This window comes from Pieris napi, chromosome Z, assembly GCF_905475465.1.
Source record: "Pieris napi chromosome Z, ilPieNapi1.2, whole genome shotgun sequence".
Taxonomy (NCBI): Eukaryota; Metazoa; Arthropoda; class Insecta; order Lepidoptera; family Pieridae; genus Pieris; species Pieris napi.
Window position 1 is genome coordinate 5,819,033 of NC_062259.1, and position 23,305 is coordinate 5,842,337.

Consider the following 23,305-nt stretch of genomic DNA (forward strand, 5'->3'; position numbering starts at 1 on the left):
CGGGCTATAAGACAATCTTTGTGGGTTTATATGTTTATATTGGTTATAATTATTACAGCAAGCTATATGTATTTTTTAAATTTTATGAAGAATAGTTATGAAGCTAACTTAGCATCTCATAAACGATGCTTTTCTGAATTAGATTCCATAAAATATCAACTCAATGGTAAACTATTAAATAGTATGTGCAATTTAGTTTTACGTTAGTAACAACTAACATGACTTCATTCATTTTACTTTTTTCAGTTGTCACGGAATATAAAAATCGATTGGACAAACTATTATTAGAAACACAGAAAAGGTTTGATGTGGAAAAGGAGAGGCATAAAGAAATAATGGATAGCTGTCTAGCTATGAAACAACAGTCTGCAATTTGTCAGGTAATCTTTTTAGGTTCTACTTGCCCCAATAAATGATAACATGTATAATTTACTTAAAAATTATAGAGATATGTGTGTAAGCAACATATGGCTAGAAAATTAATGTTAACTAAATTGCACAATTTCCTGTAACTATTATATTATCTATATAGACAAAAAAAGTTTACTTTTCTAAAAAAACATGTCAAAAAGATTACTTGTTATATTGGTTCTGTGCACAGTGTTCTATATCAAAAAATTACATGAAAGATGACTACAACTTCATAATTATAGAACCATTTTGAAATAAGGAAATATTAATTTCTAAAATGGTATTTTTTATTCCACACTATTGGTCCATAATATCCATTTTGTTATACAAATCATTAACTGTCAACACTAAAATGTTGCCCATTGCAATTGGCATATTATATCAAATTAACAACAACACATAACTACACCTATAAACATCAGTATTAAAAAAAATGTTATAAGGCTATTTTCCAAGGAGGCCTGATAACACAATACAAATTTTAAAGTGTATTAAATCAAAATGATATTTCACCTTGATTTTAATTAAGCGCTCAAATGTAGAAGATGAATAACTCTTTGAATAAATAATTTTTAGTAAGCTACACAAAATAAAGGCCATTGATAATTTCTGAATGTAAGTTTAGTCAATAGTCCATTAGAATGGAGTTACTATATTTAAAATCTTCAACTGTGGGCTCTGACCCTCCTATCTTTTATATATATCTCCTTTCTATATTTTTATATTCTATACCTATAGCTGCTTTTTAATGCCCTTTATTATATTTTCTTTTAATCAATATTATTATATTATTTGCAGAGCCAGTTTGAGGATCTTCAGTATGAATGCAAGAAAATGAAAGTAGATCTTGATAATTTTAAAAGAGAAAGAGAAAAATTAAAGCCCATGAGAATAAACTACCTGTAAATTTAGTTTGAATTTGTAAATTTTTAATAGGTTTAATTATAAATACACTATTATTAATACATTTAATAATCTAAAAGTGACTTGTTAGTTTTTCACTTGTAAATTTAATAACTTTATTGAAAGTATTAAAATGTTTTTTGTATTGTTGTTTTCAAGTATTAATTTTTTTTACTTTTTTAACAGGCAAGTAAGTAAACCTTATACTTGACACGCCGTCGATTTTGATTTATTATAGGAATATCATGGCATCAATTTAAATAGGTTTAATTTTAAAAGTGAGATCCTTTTTGACCATTCTAATATTCTTAAAATTGAAACTAAACATACAAATATGAACACCTTTCTTAAACACATAAAAGCCCACTCGATTTCCAGTCCTAACCAAAATTACTTTAGAAGGACTAACTTGAGCTTAGTATTAGAAAACCACGTTAGAATTTAACGAAAAGTATGGTGGATGCAAGAGGCCTTCAGTCTACTGTAATTACGTTTTGCGTTTTTGCTGAAGAGTTGGTTCGACCCCTATCCGCCAGTTTTCAATGTTGAATGAGTTAATTAATCGTAATTGCCGCTAAAGGTAGAATATCTACAGGAGTCCGATGAATTTCAAATATGTAGCACAATTTTTCTTCCAAATAATTTATATGTTGCATAGCTATTTGGTATTACCCATACATTGTGAAACAGACCCTTATTTTTATTATTAAAAAAAGTGCTGTCGTTTAGCGTCAGTTTTTGATTTAAAATTACGAGTATTATTCTTTAATCAGGTATAATAATACGAGATATACTGATTAGGTACTTTACTCGTATTATCTTTGCTTTTTTAATTAGAATACTGTTAACGAAAATGTATTTAACTTTTATGGACAACGTAAACGTTTGTTCTTTACTTTGCCCTTTTTATGAAAATGTATACTTATATGAAAAACTTGTTCGAAACCTGTTCTATCGGTGTAATAAAATAATTCATATTTAAGAGACTACGTGTTTATCATGCCAACTCGAAAACTGACTTTTTCATTTTGTTATGCTATAATATTAAAAATCTGAAGTCAAACTGCAACGTAGTTTAAAACATCTGCAGCAATTGCACGAAGAGTGTATAATATATATATTGTGTTTTGAACTTTAAGAATTGTTTTAGCATATTGGTACATTTTATTGCCCATATATCTTAATACAGGTTTAAAATAGAAAGAACATAATTTGTGATGTGGTACGATTGCTTTTTCCTTGTTTCTTATAGTTCAATTATAGCAAAGTTTCAAGGTAGTATTTTGTGGTAGGCGCATTTTATTGGATAGTTATTAGGATATTTATTTCTTTTTTATGGTTATTACGATATTATTACGAAACTAACTTAAATATTAAGCCAATTTCTTCGTAGTAATCAACAGATAGGTACAGAATACAACAATATCGATAAAATAAAAGATACAGTAATAAAAATTAACGTAAAGGCTTTCAGGAAACAATACCTAAATATAAATAAGTTTAGAAGGACTTTGAAAGAATTTGTGTCGCCAGTGTCACCGCTTGATGTTTTTTAATCCCTGGACTAGCATCAAAACATACTATCGGTTTGTAAACTAATCATACTTTCTCATAACGCGAAGTACTTAATAGTGAAATGAGAACCAATAATGCACTAACCATCTTCTATATTGTTGGTTTGGTCAAAGCACCAAGTCATTGTTTAGAAGCGCGGCATCCAAAATTAAACTAACCATAATTATCGCCAACCTTCGCAAGGAGATGGCACTTTAAGAAGAAAAGGAATCTTCTATATGGACGAACACGCAGTTTTCTGGTTCAAGTTCTAGATGTTGAACAAGAGGAAGTCGCAATGGTGGTTTAGATTCCTTTGATTTTCCTGTATCTTCTATTCTATAGAAGATACAGAGTATCTCGATAATATATATCTTCGATATATTTTATCGAGAACTAACGTACCTATAACAAGGTCGTTACTTGATTGTAAGAAGAATTTATAATCATAGGTACTTATTGGTTCAATGTTAAAAGGAAAAGTCATCATTTGTACAAAAAATTCTTTACTACTATTTGAAAAATGAAGACACGTCAAATTATCTTTAAATTTAGTCGCAACTCGCAGGTCAATTCGTTTGATGGCGCCAAAACCACCAAAGTGGGTGCTACCACAGATTATTAAAAACTGACACAAATCTTGCGTGAAAAATGGCGCACAATGTGGATTGCCAAAAAAAATATGACTCCTAGTTAGTGACATTGAAGATTGCGATTTCCATTCGTACAATTTTGTTCCATATTTTTAGTTTTGTATGTGGTAATTTTATTGAAAATCTATTATATAACAGGTGGGCTGAAAAGTTCGTAGGCTGACTCATAGATGGCATTACTTTGGATTGATGGATTACATCTTTTCAAAATTTACTTCTTCCTGTCAAGGTCCTGGTGGGGGAGGAGTAATGGTCCTGTTTTTTTATTTCCTCTGCATTTAAACACGAAAAGCCATGAAGATTATATTGGCCATAAGCCATTGCAATTATTATTTTTAATTATGTATATTTACAATACATTGTTAAACAATAATATACTATACATATATTAATATATTTTTTAGAGGTTATCCTTCTACAGATACGATATAGTATATTAGTAGGTATAGTAGGTACCTACTAATATACTACCGTTACTAATTCGATACTTGTCGTTACAGAGCGTCAATACAATCAGTTTTTGGCTTTTCCCGGTAAATTTGCTACCTGTGTTATTTACTTTATAGGTAGGTGATGAGGTAGATTTCCCTATCATTATGTGATGATTAATGAATTAGTGTACTTACAGACGGGAACTTTTTAATGTGAGCATCGCATTATCTCTCGACGTGATTTATATTTCAGTTTTAAGGATAGCCATATCCTTTCATGCGTTTCGCATTTCATATATCGAATAAACTTTTATTGAAACCATAAATACGATTTTGCAACATCGTCATTATTTTAAGATTAACAATGAAATTATGATTCGATGTTTGATGACGTCATTAGTTATTAGGAGAGCATATGCCCATTGATTATTAACTGATTATCGTTCGCAAAACTTTTAAACTTGGTGATAATAAATCTGTGCCTGACACACGCCGTCTCTTTTTGGGTCTTACACGTGTCGGTAACAATGTTTTCCATCGCAATTACTAATATAGTGTTACTCATAGTCATGTACATTGATGAAAAAATTATTAGTGAACAGAGGAGATATGAACGCACGACCTAAGTCGAAAGAAGCGCGTCGCCAGTCGATTGTTAAGGGAAAGTCAAGGGGCCAGTAGAAAAGGATATAAGTATATAAGTACGAGTTGTATAGAGCAGGAGATAACTTGAAAAATACGATCTAATTTGAAACATTCGATTTATTAGGTGCGTGGGGCAGCTACCTACTCGCCCCTAGCGATACCCTAGTTGTCGTTGCCTAGTTACTAAAATTGCTATTGCTAGTTAAATAGCTCATAGGAATTATTAAAACTTCTAACTTATCTTTAATCCATACCCTACACGTGGTACCCAGCACGGCAATCTCTTTCATCTCAATTTTTTTAAAGGAAGTTGTACTAATTCTTCTGTCTACAGATTAGTGTTGTCAGTAAGAAATAAACTGCCATTTTTTCACCAATGCTCTACACATTGGCTTATGTCAACATTGTATTTCAACTTCCGCTGATAAATTTATAGAATGCCTTTAAAACATATATCTCCTATATACATTTACCTTTTATTCATAAAACGCTTTTAACTAAAGTACTTTTTCGTCTCTTTCTGTCAAATTGTAAATTACGTCGAGGTGAAAAGAGACAGATGGGTACTTTAAACGGTGCATTAAGAGATTTTTTTATTAGAATAAAGTTATCATTTCGAGATACATGCTGATTCGCTGTAGTCATAGTAAATAATGTATAGTGTAAGAATAAAAAGACTGTACAGATTATCAGCCACTGAACTCTGCCCTTGCGAACTTCGTTTCGTCAGTATATAAATTTTTTACTTAGACTTTTTAGTAGCAATATATGGAGCATTTTCCTGTGCTACCCTACACAAAAAGAAAATAATTTTCAGGTTTATCCGTGCAATTTTTCTCTCCATCCTCAGAGTTCAAATAATAAATTAAAACCACTAATAGAATCGGTCCAGCCGACTTACCTAAAACATATTTTGCCATTAATTTATATATATATATATATATATATATATATATATATAGATAAACAATAATAATAGTTAAGCCTCATTTATTCATTGAAACAACACTGCTTACAAAAGAAACACACACTTAAAGAAAAAAAGCCTTCTCCATATCTCTCTGTCTTGGACATTTTCTGCCAATATTTCTCACCAACTTCTCTAAGGTGTGCATGAGAGCGATGTCCCTAGAGGGCCTCTCCACCTTGTTACATCAGTCATGGACAAACAGGTCCATCTGTCATGGTTTATACGAGTGGTGTTGCTCGCCCATTTTACTTCAATTTTGTGCAGTGAGATAGTGTGTCAATAATTTTTGTTTTATTTCTTATTTCAGTAATTCGTGTATTGTTCTTTAGTTTTCCATATAGTAGATATGTTTCATTCCTTACTGAGTTCACAACCTGGTGGCAAGAGAAAGCCCGGTAAGACGAGGCTGCGTTGGGATGGAGTTTTCAAGGATCTCGAAACAATATGGGTTCGAAGTTCGACGCAAGAGACACTAAATAGATTGTGATGGCGAAATATACTTGAGGAGGTTAAGGCCCACAAAGCATTGATGATGATGATGACGTTCCATTCCTCGTGGACATGTTGTTATTTTATTGTTTGTGTTTGAGTCATATATCCATGATTAGTTGCCGTAAGAAAGCAATACACATGTCTAAAACTTACTTCTTTTTTTATATTGGTATTTCTGCATTCAGTATCCACGTCCAGTCATCCTTATTCGTCTATCGACTAAGTCAATTTTTGAAAGATCCTAACCCAAGTAGAGACATAGCAATAATTAAATCTAATTTATTGTCCATTTTTAATTATAATTATTATTACTAAAGGCCAAGTATATTGTAAATTCTCTATATTTGTGTATTAATATTTTAGTTTATTGGTAATAAACTCCTGCTTGTAAAATAATAATATCATGTAAAGGAATCGTCATAAAACATTATTTTTATATTGACTTCAATAAATTGTAGTCACCATCACCAAAACAATATTAAAAATAATAAATCAGTGGCGCTACAACCTCTTTTAGTGTTGGCCTCAGATTTCTGAATCTGTTTCATGATCATTTTTGAATTTAATAGGCAAGTAGGTGATCAGCCTCCAATCCCTGACCTTTATGGGTCGAAGACATGTCGGTTTCCTCACGATGTTTTCCTTCACCGTTCGAGCAAATGTTAAATGCGCACCTAGAAAGAAAGTCCATTGGTGCACAGCCGGAGTTCGAACCTCAGGCGACGACCTCAGGTATGAGAGTGGCACGCTGAAGCCACTAGGCCAACACTGCTCCACAACTACTTACACATTCACGCCTAAGTAACGTCTAGGTATAGTGACCTGTCAATGCATCCCTTCACTTCAACTGTAAAAAATTATTCGTCAGCGAGTTTGCGGTTAGTCAATGTTCAAATAAAATCTGACGCTTCACTGGAGAAATTGTACTACGGTAGGTACAAGTGAGTACTTAACTGTACCAAGGTACAGTTCCAGCTTTTCGGGATGGATGGTGGAGCATGGTGAAATGCTGGTGTTTCTCAATCTTCCACATTAATGAACATCACTAAATTTAATGAAACGAATGAAGTGTGAAAGAGTAATCAATACTAAGTTTAGCAGTGAAGGCTTATTTATTTATACAGGTATTAAATATCGAATTAAATCTTTTCTAACTTTGTCACATACAAATAACTACTTATAAAATACAATTCTCTTACCATTAGTACACCATTTACCGACTTCAAAATTCAAGATTTACAATTCGATATATAATTTTTTGATTGTTATAATACAAGTTTCTTGACTACAGAACAAAATCACTCTTAGACACCCTTCCCAAGTGCCTTCACGTAACATTTTATTCTATAAAAAAGCTCAGTCATCTCTAACTAATATAGTCCAGCAATTGCCTAGTTGATTAGGTAGTAGGACGTATTATTATGGGGAATTGAAACTTTTATTTGTCTAACAACATGAAAAACCAAGTTAAGTTCAGGAATAATTTCCCGAGTTAACAAATAAAGATACTAAATGTAGTCCCTAATTAAAAGATAAATAGACACATACATTTGTGACATTATATATAAACATTTTATAAAAGCTTTAAACACTTCTATATAACCCCAAATGAATAAAATATATAGACTTTTCTAAATGATAATAATATTCACGCCAATATAATTTTTCCAGTCACACGAGAAAAGTAATTGACAATTGAGCGGAACAAAGGGTCTAAAAGGGATACAAAAGAAGGGTAACATTCAACGTAGATATCGTGAGCTTTATAAGCTCCGCCCTAAGCAGTATTCTGGGCGTATCGTTCACCAATTCATAAATCGAATCGTGACAGAACGAGACAAACATACCAGTGCAATAAGCTTTAGAAAGAGACAAAAACTAATGTGTAGGGGGCGGTGCCTCGTGGTATTCTCTACCACAGCCGGTGTCGCCCCAGTCTCTCTCATTCGCCTCTCGTTTAGCGTCCGCTATGTAAACGGCCGTTGTTGTGAATCTAAACAAAATCAGTCAGTCATCGTTTTGTTGCCGTTAAAGTAGCACGTCGAGAATCTCGTGTTCAGTTTTTGATGATGTTGTTGATGTGAACGAAATTAACCGAAAATGCACGCGTTGTTTGGTGAACAAAGTCCTTATACCTACCGCGGAGGTGCTACCGGCGGATATTCCGCGGGTGTGACACCTTATGCCTACGAACAATACAGATACGGTTATGGTGCTCCATATCTTCATCCGCACCAGCAACATGTTGGCACCCCCAAAGATATGGTGAAACCACCATATTCATATATAGCTCTGATTGCAATGGCGATTCAAAACGCCCCCGACCGGCGAATAACTCTAAACGGTATTTATCAGTTTATTATGGAGCGTTTTCCTTATTACAGAGAAAATAAGCAAGGCTGGCAAAATTCAATTCGACACAACCTGAGCTTGAATGAATGTTTCGTTAAGGTTGCCAGAGACGATAAGAAGCCCGGAAAAGGCAGTTATTGGACTCTCGATCCCGATTCATATAACATGTTCGACAACGGATCTTACTTGCGGCGGCGGCGCCGATTTAAGAAAAAGGATGCACTAAAGGAAAAAGAGGAAGCGATAAAACGACAACAACAACTGCAACAAGCGCAAGAAGCGTTAGCAGCACAAGAAGCGCTCAGTGCGGCGGATGCGCTTGGGCAACAGCGGGACGTCAAGCCTGATGTTAAGCCGCGCATCTTCGAGTGTAGACCTAAACGAGAGCCCGGTGCAGATTGTGCACGGTACGAGAAACCTAATGACGCTCTTGATGAGTTTAGCGAACCACGACTGCCTTCTTCCGCGGTTTATTGCTCACCACAACCGTATTCATTGGCTGCGGAGGAGTTCCGAGCGGCTACATCAGGCTGGTATGCAGCCCCCGAACCCCCCGTCGAACAGTTACCACCAGTATTTAGAGATCTCTTTGAACCACCGAGTTGTCAGCTAGCCGGTTTCCGTGGCGGTTCTCCAGTTCCTGACGCATATCGGGCGTCACCACCGCCACATCATCATTACCGCACCTCCGCTCCATCGTATTACCACCATCAAGCCTGCGTTGCAGCTGCACCCGCACCCGCTCACAAGTCCTACTGAGACATCGTCCTCAGGTGAGCATCAATTTTAACCTTATACTTGCGCTTGCGAATCTTATAGGCGTCGCGAACTAGCTGTGCGAGTTGTTTGATATCAACCCCTGCGGCCGAGGGGTGGACGTCGGACGTTGGAGCACTTCGTGACGTGGTTGTGGTTGCAGGAGGCCGGCATCATACGGCGCCGAACGGATTTAGCCGCCCGCGTCAATTCCACCGGATAAATATAGCCGGAGATGCCGCAGAGGCAAGCGGCGGCGTCGATAAGCACTGTTTACAGATCGGCGGCCGACCCTGCCGCCTCCCGCTCTGTTCACTTCTATAGGTATGTTTTAACACGTGTTTGAAATCACCCATAATGAATGCTAATGATATGGAGGTGTAGCCGTCGGTTCGGTGGGTTTATGACAGGTCGATAAATTTTTTGAACTTATTTCACTAAAATTATATGTACTTAGTTAAGTACTTTTTTGTTACTAAATGTCAAATTGTGATATTCTGTGATAGATAATAATTAGTAAGTTAGTCAAATTGTTGTAATTAGACTTATTCAATATGTTTGATATGAGTGTTACTATTTACTAACATACCTACATTGACGCTTAAATATTATATAAGGTAGGTAGGGGAAGGCGGGGCTGGTTTTAACGGAGGTAAGAATTAACAAGCTTATACCCGCCAAACGTGAAGTGATAAAAAAATAAGACTAGGTTTAGAATAACTATAATACACTGCCGAACGTGTCCTAACTTGTCACTTATCAATCGGCCGTCGCTAGTGATAGTTGTGCGTAATAACTTCGAATTGACAGGTAAACAAACTTTTTGCACTTCGTAATAAATTGATTTAAGATTTATTTTTACGCTAAATTTAATCAAAGTTAATCCTAAATGGAATTGTATTTTATTGATTTTAAAACTATTATACTTGTTTCTAATTATTTTGATTAGTTTATTTTCTATAATTGATGAAATATAAAAAGTGACCTTGGGGCTAAAATTAACAAATTGGGTGGGGTCAGTATTAACATGTATTAAACGACTGTTTTTTGCAAAAAGTAGTTTTTTTATAGAATGAGAAATTATAAAAGCAAGAGTACAAGGGGGTCTACGTCTGAAAAACTATTTGAGCTGGCAGCTGAAGAAGTTCTGTTAAAAAACAGGAAATATAGAGATGTTGCTATTATGATGTTTGCCTCCACATTGTTCCCATAATCTTCAACCTCTAGATGTTGGTGTGTATGGACCGTTTAAGAATTATATTAGCCGGCAGTAAACGAGCTGGATGGTTAATCATGAAGACCATGCCGATCTGGAATTGTAAAAGAAGCATTTCCACTGGCATTCACTCAAAACAATATCATCAACTCATATAAAAAAGCTGGGATTTGGCCGTGCAATGAAGATGTCTTTCAAGACTGTGATTTTGCACCATCATTTGTTACTGATCGTCCCGATCCAAATACTGCTTCGATGGGCAACCAGGGATCACTTCAGCCTGTAGATATTTCTGTCAACCCAGAAGAAGTTTCACTAGATTTAGACTCTTCAATCCAAAATGAAATTTTAAATAATATGCCTGATATTGACATAAGTATTTCAAAGGTTATTGATAAACTATCACACGTACCATCAAATAAACAGCGACCGTCACATGAACCAGAACTATCAAATACAAAGCGTAATGTTTAACGTAGAAACAATAAGACCGCTTCCAAAAGCAGTTCCACGTGTCGAATCCAAACGAAAGCGTTCAAGGAAATCAACGATTGTCACTGATACTCCCGAAAAATTGGCCTAAGAGGAGGAAGCAAAATTAAAATCATCAAAAAAGATAAAAACTAGTCTGACTGAAACTAAAAATAAGGGTAACGGCAAAGGAAAAGGGAAAGGCAAAGGAACCTGGAGAGAAGAAGTAGAAAAGGTTAAGAAACATATTCTGCAGGATGTTAGTGAAGAAGATACCTTTGCTTTTGTTGGGTTTGTACCGAGTCTTATAATGAAGACACATCTGGACTTGAGATTACCTGTATTAGAGGTGATACCAGAAAATACACATGCCTCAACTATTTCTCAGATGAAGAGAAATCGTATTCTGATTAATTATTGCCTGATTTGAAGTACTTATTTCCTGTCTAAGTTTAAGTACAAATTAGATTAAGACTGATTAAACTAGTTACCTTATTAATATACCTAAAGACTGTCTCATACTAAAAAAGTATTAACACCGTGACATTTGTTGATGAATATCAAGAAGACTTAAAATACTGTATTGCTATTATTTAGTGTAGAATTTGTTATATTCTTTCAATTCCTATCATAAAAAGTACTAATTTGTTTAACATTAAAGGCAATAAAACATTGTCATCAATTTCAGTGACATTTTATTTGAGTATTTGATCAAATTTAAGTCTCTGTTATTAATTGCCCCTTACGTTAATACTTACCCCAGCTCCGTTAATATTCGCCCCACATGCGGGGTATATATTAACAAATGACTTTTTTGGTTTTCATGGCTCTCTTTCTGGATGCACTTACATACCTGATGATTTTTGTTATTAATATCAAAGCTGAATAACCAAAGCATGTTTTCAATAAAAAATAAAACGAAAAAGTCTATTATCAACGAAAATATAAATCATAATACAGAATTTGTTAGTACCAGCCCCGCCCTCCCCTACTTTAATTCTAAAATAAATTAATATGCAAAACAATATGAATATGTAAACGGTATGTAAAGTGTTTCGTTTGTTCTACAAAATTCATGCAAAATATGCTTTTCAAAATATGCAGTATGAAGTTGCATACAGTTTAATTCAGTGCCGGACATACGGACCTTCGGTTGCTGTGTATTGTGTTGAAGTGTAACTAACCATCTGGCAAACAAGTGCGTCGAACAATAAAAAAAGTTCTCAAAACTTAACAATATAAGTTCGACCAGATCACGTACTTTACACGTACACATGATAGTAATAAATAAAAGTATACATTCCTTTTGAACAAATAATACGACCGAAATGCACAAATATTAAATCACGAGAATTTTTTATATGTATTGATTCATTTCGTATTACTAAGATATTGAAATCGGAAATTGGTGTCAAAAATCAAAATCCGAATCATGAAATCTTTATTTTCCAAATCGGATTGGTTTAATCGGACGGAGAAACTATGTGCACGTCAAAAGTAACACGTAGAAATAATAACTTCCTTCTTTTTTTTTAAAAACATAGAGGTCTTATTGCTATTCTAACCTTGATAATTTTAGGCTATCTGCCCTGCGATTCTGTAACTCACTTTTCGAACTCACACAGCGGTTTTCGCATCGGCGGTCGCTCTCAAATCAGTCGTGAAGCAGTCATTTTATGATTTGGCATTCTGAAAAGGTGGGAGCTTGTAGTTTATTGTTTATCAGAATGCCAAATCATAAAATGACTGCTTCACGTCGATTTGAGAGCGACCGCCGATGCGAAAACCGCTGTGTGAGTTCGAAAAGTGAGTTACAGAATCGCAGGGCTGAGATGCTATCTCCTAGGGGTTGTTTTTGAATGTGCATAATTTCGAGTTTAAAGACTGTTTCTTTACGAAATTTTACGAACTCCGAACTCCTGATTGTTCGTTACTGTTTATTGGTTCATTTTCAGCCAAGAAAGGTCAGACTTCCGTACCTGAAACACGTGTTATTCAGAAACGTCAAGAAAATACAAAATCCAATACATTTTTGGCTTACGGGAGTCAACCAGAGTCAGTTACTTGAAGTCATCCCTTTCTCACGATATTTTCTTTCAATGAGTTCGTTCGGGTATACAAAATTGGTGCATACTTAAGTGACAACCTTCAGGTTGTGACTGGTCTGTGCAGCGTTCTAGTATAAACAGGTGTTAGTATAAACCCCCTTTAATTTAAGTGAGCAGCGATAGTTTTATAAGATAGTAACACTTTATTACCGTGTAACAGAAACTATTACTTGCATCAAACACTCCGAGGAGCATTAACAAACTCGTAAAAGTTTACGCGAGAAGATTTATAAAACACACAAAATATTCTTACACTTTCTTGATACTTATAAAACCGATATCAAACTTTTATTTATTGGTATTAAGTGATCTCTTTTTAGTGGATTGTTTTTTTAGTTGTAAAAATGGTATATTCTACTTGGATGTTTATTAAGGAATTAAAGTATAAGTGGATCTTTTAGATATTCTATACGCCAATAGCCTAGAAGCTATATATTATATTACATTTTAAATAAATTCTGAATTCTATTTACATCGTTTTATAATTACGTAATATTTAACTTTTATTCTTGAACTGATTTTATATGTCGTTCGTTTTTGTAATGATTGTATTTTTTATTATTTAGTTTGTAAAGAATTTAAATGTATTTGTATTGTGGAATAGCCAGCCAAAAAGTTTTTTTTGTGTTTTTGTACTCTTAGTTTATTTACAATGTATAAGCAAAAATAAAAATTTAAAAAATGTTAAACGTAATACCTATTAGACTATTTAACTTTAAAAATACATCCGTCGGACGAAGTTCTCGGATATTACAGCCTCAGGGTAAAAATTTTCTTTTTAAGATAGTTGGTAGTAATATAATTTTATTCAGCTCTGTTTTAAAATCATCATCTTACTGTTTTACATTAATAGATAATAAAATAATTTATAATTTCATAGCAAAAATGTTGCGGTTAAACTTAACAAAAGAGATATAGAAAGCGATTAAATTTTAAACGACAATTTTAGAATTCATACGAATGCTATCAGGCACATAATTCGGAGTTTTAAGTTAATAAATAGTGCAAACTTTATTCGTTTGTAATATTTGAATTACATTAAGGATTAATCTAAGTTGTGCCTGGCTCTACGTCAAAAGAAACAATTATGCGGGACGACATAAAATGTTGCAAAATATTGTTTATTTTACAAATATTTCAATGATGATAAACGACTAAGACTACGGCCTCTGTATGTATCAAACGAAATCTCAATAATAATATTGTAATACATCAAGTTAATTATGGCTTAATATTTCTTTATTGTAAAAATGTTTACACAATTGGAGACGAAACAAAAATTTCTAGAAAATCGCTGGAACTGGTCTTTCAATATTGTAAATTTGTTCGGTACAACAATCCTACACGTTACCGACGACTGCGAATAGCGTTTATGACATCATTATTTTGATTTTATTATTCGTTGTGTTAATTTTTTTTTTGTATAGATTCATTTTATCTCCTTAGTCTTTAGTTTATGTTAAACCTCCTTTGTATTACAGTAACTTAGATTAATTTGTTTAAACAATGAATGAAAGTAATGTGGTAATTGTATTATATAAAAATCCACTGATCCTGATTAGTACCAGACTTATACGTTAATAAACGTATGAAATAAAAAGTGTAATTAAAATTTAGACAAAGTTATAATTTCTAGTGCCCAGTGCAACAATGATGAAATAAATATTTAATTTGATTATTGCATTTAGATTTAATGATAAATCAATAATATAACACTAAAATTGGTCCCTGTGGCAGTGTATAACCTCTCATGCTGGCAGCATTTTCTCTGTATACATTTTATGCCAAAAAACATAATTTTCCTTTTTGTTTTAGGTTAAACATTGATGGACGCGTGGGAGGATGAAAAAGGAAGAACATACGTAATAGGTGATGAAGTGAAAAATTGACTTTTTTATATTCATCGAAACGAACGAAGTTTTATTTACTTCTCTGGAAGACTTACATTAGTTTGTATATTTGTTTAACTTAGTTTAATAGTTAAATTATTGTATACCGATAAATTGTTTTAAATTTATGCGAGTAAGGGTATTTTTAAAATAATTTAATATTGAGTAGTTCGTTAGGGATCACTAAGATAAAGTCATAAGTTTATGTCGTCTGTAAAAAAAGGCGACGCAATCAACTCGAATTGTTTATTATAAAATGTAATATTCATTAGATTAGACTAGCTGTAGTTACACATAGTTATACACTATCTAGTCTTTTTCTTTGAGTGTATGTAACGAGTGATAATTTGTTCGTGTTCTTAAAACACAAAATATTTTCAAAAATCAAATGTTTCTCTTAATATTTCATAAACTTAAGTCCCTGACATGAGTTTAAGATGTAATACGCAAACTATCAAACAATCGATTAATAATAATAGTATTTATATTATAATTCTAAAGAAGCGATAATTAATAAATAAATATTACTTACTCTAAATTTATCATATTCCAAACTCTGAATGGTGATATTTTTAAGAAAATCTACATCATTTTAATCTATGATATGCCTACGGGAAGTGACTAAACACATAGGGATGCACGATTCTTAATAGCCCGGCAACACACTCGCGAGACTTTTGGTAGTTTCACAGATGAAGTGAAGTGAAGCTCCCGGTATTATAAAAAGATAAATGAAATAGAAATAATTTTTTATTGTCTCAGGATTGGGTCTTTCTTGAAGTTGATGTACAATTTGAAAAAGGATTGTCTGATGTTTTTGCCTCGTGAGAATTATACCGGAATTGATTGGCCGTATTTCAGAGTCGATCTTTAATAGTAAACGGAACTTAGCTTTGATATGAAAAAATTATATTCAGAAATTAAAAATGTAAATCAGTAAAGAGAATATAAATTTCTTAAGCTTGTTCAATTTATTAAATATTAATCTAGAGATAACTGAACGACTCTCGGTACAGATTTAAGACCAAATTATTCGTAGGATTAGTTATACTTTCATTTGGCTTTCCCTCTTTAACTTCACATTTCAATAATGTTAAAAATACGCTTTGTATTTTTATGGATATAATTCTAAGTTCAAACAGTTATTAATAATCTACTGCAAGGCAATTTTTCCGAGATCATAGAAAACTTGATATCATTAATATAATAAATGTATCTTTCATATAAGCCTAATTTAGTGAACTCATAATATTGTATTGTAAGTAAATTAATAACTTTGTGATATATTATGTTAAACGTGTGTATATATATATATGTACCTACTTGCATATTAAATGGTTATTTGTATTTAGAATACACATAGCTTTTATTTTTTCCTTAATAAATAAAAAAATAAAACACAAATTGAAATTCTCTATGAAAACAATCATAAAGGTAAACAAAATTTGGTTTACGCAAAAAATAACTAATTTTAAAGTTAAAACTTTACCACAAATTTTATGGATTTTAAGTCAAAACTGCATTTCATGGTATATATTATATAAATATTGATTTCTAAAGGATTTAACTGTAAAATATAACTGGTAAGAGCTATATCTCGTCAAAATAGTAAATTAAAGCCGAATTATCTTTATACTATACATCCTTATAGCATTTTCATCCATTATTATATTATTGTTTCGTAATGCAACCGTCGCAAGCCATCATAAAAAAAAGCCTTATTGATATAATCAACACGATTCGATACGTCGAGTAGGCACTTCACCGTTGATTAAGACCTTGCATTCCACAGCTAACTAAAAAAATCAAGTGGTTTCAAGGAGCCAAGACGAAAGATCACCAATGGATTGGGATAACCAATTTAAATGATAGGCAGGCTTATTTACGAGTTGTTTGAGGATATTTTGCGTTGAGACGCCTGATATTTTATAATATTCATATAAATTAAATAAACTTGTTGACTTAAATAAAATCAGTGTTATTTTTTTAACACAACGAAAAACCGAATTAAACGCATTTAATACACCAAGCACATGATACAGACGTCACAGTAGACGATATAATTAAAGTTCTATTCTGACAGATTTTAGATTTGATTTGAAGAGTTTGGATACATTAAAAAATATTAATTATTTAATATTTTTAATCAGGGTAGTATTATATGTATATGTATCACTATAACTTTCTTTTTTGCTAAATATGTATATATACTTTAGTGTCACATAAATAATTAATTGATTAAAAACAACCTAACGTTTGCATATTCTATGGGCTTCATACTTTCGATTGGTATAGAATTTTTCTAATAATCATACCGGTGAAATGTTTAAAAACATATTTTTTTTAAAATATTAATTAAAATACTCTGGACTGAAATTTTCTAGGCAACCCATATGGATTATATTTATTGACATATTAAAATAAATATAAAATACGTTTCATTAAATAAGCATCTCGGTGAAGGTCGTTGTATATCGGGATCTTAGACCATATTATACACTAGTATAAAGAAGTGGTAAATTTGATAAATTTTCTTTAAAGGACGATCTTTCTGTGGCTGATTCGCGTCATCTTCGATTATTTGTTCCAACACCAGCTGTGGTTTAAACACTCATAGAGTTAAAAAATCGAGCGCCCAGCCAATGGGCTAATCGAACATGAATATGGGATAAGGTGAACTCAAGAATATGAGTGTGCTTAACCATAGGCTGGCCCGATTCAAGTGAAGAGCTGTCATAGTGACGTACTAAGATGACGGTCGTCTTAGCCACCCACGATCCTAGGTAGTTGAAGAGCTTTCATAACAAGTATATTTTTTATTAATCATATTTTTAAACAGTTTATGGATAAGAATGAGGTTAGTAAAACTGAGATGGTAGTAGTTTGATAGAAAATATAAATTTCACTCTATATTGATAAAACGCTGAAGGGCCTACGTCTGGCTTCGTCAGTAAAAGGTACAGTCTCAGTAAAATAACCATGGTTACGATGTTATTTCCATATAAAATATAACTTAAACAGAACTTAAAATTTTATAAATGTGTTAATTCATTTTATTTTAATCTGGTATGAAGCGATATATCAATAAATGATAATAAATAATATTTATTTTAGTTTATAATTATTTCGTTGAAACACTTACATAAAAAAACGTGAATATTAAACTAATGTTAAATTTTCTTTGTTTTCACATCACGGATTTCTATCAAGAACCTGTGCCTCTCACTTCTAAGCACCTAATCAAATAGCTTTAGTTTCATAAAGTAATAGTAGTGAAGTGTGAGCCGTGTGCCAAGTTTAACTTTTCTTTTATTTATCGGTAAGTTCATGCCTTCAAAGATAAAATATTGTCCGGGAATCGTGCGCGGGACCACTTCTGCATAGGTTTCATCACTGTGAACTTACAATACTTTTTCAAATGCCTGGTAAATACAAAAAATAATATAAATACAAATACAAATAAATTAATTAATGATTAATTTATTGTAAATTCTACAAATAGGGAATGAGTTTATTTAAACTGGTGTATTAAGATTGAGACAAGACCAAAACATCAGTCTTATACCCAAAATTATATCCAAATAAGGGTAACTATATGAATTTATACTGAAAATCGCAAGCGATATGTGGGGTACTTATTTTGGCAATGTTTCTGAGTACCGGTCAGTGAACTATGCATGATGTTTATTGTTTTTTACAACACCATGTTGCTTTTGGCACTACGGTTATTTGTTTAAATAGCATGCATGAAGGTGAGGTTACGTCATTTTTGATGAAAATTACGGCCATGACATTGCACGTATTCAATAATTTAGTGCTACGTACACTAAATAAATATGTAGAGCCGATTATAGACTCCAAATTACCTATATTATCTATACCCGTGATAAAAACTATTACAAAAATTTTGATAGTGTTTTGTTTTCATAAAATGAAATAGTTTCCTAATTCTACAGAGCAAATTTTTAATTTAATTTATATCAATCTCAAACTGCCCGGCCTGCAGTCTATTCCGGTTTCTCACGGCTGGATTATTAATTACTTTTTTTAATTAAAGAAATAAATAATGCCATTACTCAGGGATGAATTGTAATGTTGAAATATTTTTTTAGTACAATTCGGTCCAGTTGTATTTGAGTTGATTCGTAACAGACGTCTTTTATCTTTATAATAAAACACAAGAATATATCTAAGACTTCTTACGGTCTCTATTTAGGCCTATTCTAGTAACATTCACAGTCTGGACACTCTGGTCATGTATTCTAATTTTAATAGGAAAAGTAACAATGGATCTAGTAGATAATCAAAGCTGCAATTTTAAATCACCAAGAAAGATTTTTTACTGGCTTAGTGAGGAAAACTGTTTATCCATTCAGAATATTGGTTAATAAGGAATCTACTACCTACTAATGATTTGCCTTAGTGAGGATTCAGAAAGGAAAGCGTATCGGTATTTGAGATGCGGCTGTAATAGTTCGCGCTGTCTTATTTCTAAATCTTACCCTTTACCTATATTTCTATGTTAACATTTCTCATGAGTCACATGCCGAAGGATTGAAGGTCGACAAAAGGTGAACAACCATCTCAGCTGTATGGATTATCTCTGTCTTAACGCGATAATTTAATCCTTTGTTTATCTAATGCCTCTAAAAGTCTTGGCGTACAGGAATGGAAAGCATCTGAGCGAGTCATGTATCATAAGCATAAGAAAATAATCCGGCTGAGTTACGACTAAGGAGAGAGTGCTAATATTCAAGAGCGGCTATTTTTTAACATTAAAATGAAAATCGTTTTCATTAATGTACTCGTAATATAACCACTAAATACACAAGCTCCCGCCTGGTCCAATAAGAAAAATCCCAGAAATTTTTTGTCAATTGCTAATGTATGTAGCTTCCGCTTTAGTGGTTAACACCTGGAGGTCACGTGTTTTACGGCAAAAAATATTTTAATTTGATTGTTTCGTTCTGACAGGTACATTGCCACTTTGTACCTAATTACTGAAAAGAAGCAGAAATATCTGGATATAAATTGTAATGTAGAATAAGGCTTTTTCAATTCGGTTGCCCTGTAAAAAGTGATAATTATGACAAATAAATTTGTTACGAATATACTCGTTAAAATAACCTTTAACGGAAGTTAACGGGAATATATTATTTTCATTAGATTACGCCAATTTTCGAGTGCTTTAACGAGAGATTACCACATCGATTAAATTCGATTCGATATCTTTTGTCCACATTTCCACTTGTTCATGATACTTTATTTTTGAGTAAAAATTAATATTTATAGTTTTATTTACTTGTATAGAAAACACGAAGAAGTTTTTATATATACAAATTAAAACATTAATATCGCGGGTAAATATTGAGTACAACAGAAGCTCTAAAAATAATTTTATCACGCATAATTTAAGTGGTTGACGCTTTGACGTTGATGCTTTAACAACGGTACCCCAAGGAAAATGGGCACAAAATGGCGTCCACGCCCTATGATTAATTTCGTTCCCTCCCTTATACGCCTTGAGTTGTCCCAACTGTCATTCAAATCGGTATTGACTGAAGGGTCGCATTCAGGGAAGTTAAATTAAGCTAATATTGAATCTATGGGCAGACTTTTCAGTATCTATTTCACGAGACCGTGTTTTAGTTGAGGCACAAAATTTTACCACATATTTTATGCAGGTGTATATACGGCTTTACCGCCGTAAATGAGTATTGGCCTCAGATTACATCCGTTTCTTCGTTCTTTTTGATTGTATAGGTAAGTAGATGATCAGTGTCTGACGTAGTACGTGTAGGAGTTCAAGTGCACTAATTAAAGATTTAAGTTAGCGCCTAGTAGATACCGGTAACCCCAGAGCTTATGTATTCCTGGCTCAACGAATAAGTATCGCAATACAGCGAGGAAATGCTGCCAGCGTTAAAAGTACACGGCCACAGAGACCAAACTTTTTAATTTTCTTTTTATTAATCTTATTATTAGATACTATGTAGGTAAAGAACATTGTAAATACTGTATATTTGATTGTTATGTTTAGGTTTTAATAAAACATTTATACAGATATATATGTTTAAATTAAAAAAAAATAACGAACGTTTTCATAAAAATACTCTTGTTGGTATTTTACCAACCGTAGCTTGGTAAAGTATTGATTTGACGGTTATCTCGCCACCTACGTTTATATTGAAACTTAAATAAATATTTACTTTATCGAGTCTAATTTGGCACGAGACTACCCACCGTGTTGCGGCAGCAGCCATTCGTTTAAGTTATATTGTTTGTCCGCTTAAAGTATTCCTACCATTATACTAGCTTACACCCGTGGCTTTGACTTCGTAGAAGATATCAACATTATAGTAACAATTTAATTATACTAGTGTTCACATAATATTTTTGGTGGTTTGTTGGGTATAGGACTTCCTACCGTAACTCACTTTTTTAAACCAGTACAGATTTTAATATTTCTAATTTTAGTTATTGTATTGAATAATAAAAATAGTGTTGGATTTATACACTATCATTCTCTAATATTCCTACGATAACACTCTTCATTTTAGGTGAATTTACTACTATTTATTACAAAATTTTCCGTCCCATCCCCCATAGAAGAAAGGCCCGTTTCTGTCGCTGTAAGGGCCGATTTACATTATCTTAGTGTTTAGGAGAGTGCTTTAGTACAACTTGAAAGGCAAGTTCTTTAGCGTAGCGTTTACTAAAGCAAGTAGAGTTTACATGTTTCAACTAAAGTACTATCCTAAAGCACTCTCCTAAACACTAAGATAATGTAAATCGGCCTTAATTTCTTAATTTTAACGCAAGTAGGTACGCGATCTTTCTTGGCCAACTTGAAACAAGTCCTGTTTCGCCGGGGACGAATCTACATGCCTTTATGTGCCCTCTGTACCTACCCAGCATAGCAAAACCTACATTGATAAAATATATTGGGCTGTGGGACTAGTGCGTACTATTCTGTAAGACTAAGGCCCAGAATTGGAAATTACAATATAAAATTCATTAAATCAATTAATTCAACAAGAAAGTACGTTAAGTATTTATGTAAAAACTATAAATAAATACATTTAAATAGACTATAGTCAAATAGTTAGAAACATTAGAAGCATTTCATATATATTTCTCTTTTGACGTTCATAAGTGTTTACCTATGAATAAATGATTTTGAATGTTGAATGAATTTTTGAGTTATCTGTTAGGTTGTGTCTTGATGTGACAGTTGCCGAACGCGATTACTGCAAAACTCAGGTTATGTAAAAAACTTAATTTATGATTCTGTGAAAGTAATACAATTAATACAAAATAAATTATAGTTCACTAATATCACCGAATTGCAATACTCAGCGTTACAATTTGCCTTGATTTGTTGTATATTTAAGTAGCTTGTTATTTTTTCCTTAGTTTACACAAAATAAATTTCTGAACGCACACATAATTATTTGACAATTATAATACGAGTATATGCCAATCTTTTTTCATTGCTGACATTATTCTACATTTTTTAAATTTTAAAATATGCCATTGTCTATGTCTTTAATTTGAGTGAAAGGTTTCCGTATCGACGGAAAGAACATTAAAAGTTTGACCGTTACGAAACCCATGAACATTTTGTATCGAAATTTGTTATTCTTTAATTTTATTATGTCGTCAATTTTCCTATATTTTAATAGGTCTTCTACTATTCGGACGATTCGGGACGATAAATATAACAAATCAAAATCCGTGAAAGTCGATCCAGCCATTCTCGAGTTATATGTTCGATCAATCCGACGCTGTTTTATATATTGTATGTAAAAAATTAATTCGTTAAAGAAGTTTTATTTACAATGAATTCCTTTAAATAAGTATAGGAAATCAACCCAACACACCTATACTTATTACTTTCTGATTACACAATAGACATTAATACAGACTCTTAACGAAAATGAAAATAACTCAACACTCCATATGGGCCATGTCTGCGGCTACCCTTTCTGAGGCCACTATTTTAGTAATGACAGTGCGCAGGCGGCGACCGGCGCGACGTGAACTAACTCGGCTGCTTTCAGGGAAACACCTAATTGTGCCGCGTACCACGATTCAATGAATGAATTGTTATTAAATTCGTTTTATTACTTCACCCAATTTTCTATTTTCAAGCTTTTGACGGAAATGAATAAATCTGAATACAACAACGTCTCAATAAATCTATTTAACGACAAACATTTCCTAAAACAACAACGATGGGATATGGGAAAATGGAAAGTTTTTCATTGATTAGTTTGTTACGCTTTACAGTCGTACTTGGTAGTTTGTCAGGAATTAACAAAAAACAAGTTAGTAAAAATATAAATAAACAGTAGATTTAATAGGAAGCTAATGAGATCTTTCCATGCTTATTCAGTGTCGTAAAAAACGTATTGTGCTAACTCAAAATTTGCCGGGTGTTGATATTGACAG

General features: G+C 32.7%; 1 protein-coding gene across 2 annotated transcripts; it reads left to right on the plus strand.

The window, feature by feature from the left end:
- Positions 1-7,713: 7,713 nt before the first annotated feature.
- LOC125062839 (fork head domain-containing protein crocodile-like) lies at positions 7,714-16,205 on the plus strand. 2 transcript variants are annotated; one of them, XR_007119345.1, is made up of 3 exons: positions 7,714-9,184; positions 9,331-9,491; positions 14,778-16,205. XR_007119345.1 is itself a non-coding variant. In XM_047669026.1 (2 exons), exon 1 carries the CDS (start codon positions 8,160-8,162, stop codon positions 9,168-9,170), a length of 1,011 nt encoding a protein of 336 aa, XP_047524982.1. In that variant the 5' UTR covers positions 7,715-8,159; the 3' UTR covers positions 9,171-9,184; positions 14,778-16,205. The 2 variants fall into 2 exon arrangements, 1 of the variants encoding a protein (XP_047524982.1); XM_047669026.1 differs by lacking the exon at positions 9,331-9,491 and having other exon boundaries at positions 7,715-9,184.
- The last annotated feature ends 7,100 nt before the right edge of the window (positions 16,206-23,305 follow it).

Coding starts and splice junctions, on each gene's coding strand:
- LOC125062839 (XM_047669026.1), top strand. CDS start 8,160: ATGCACGCGTTGTTTGGTGAACAAAGTCCTTATACCTACCGCGGAGGT.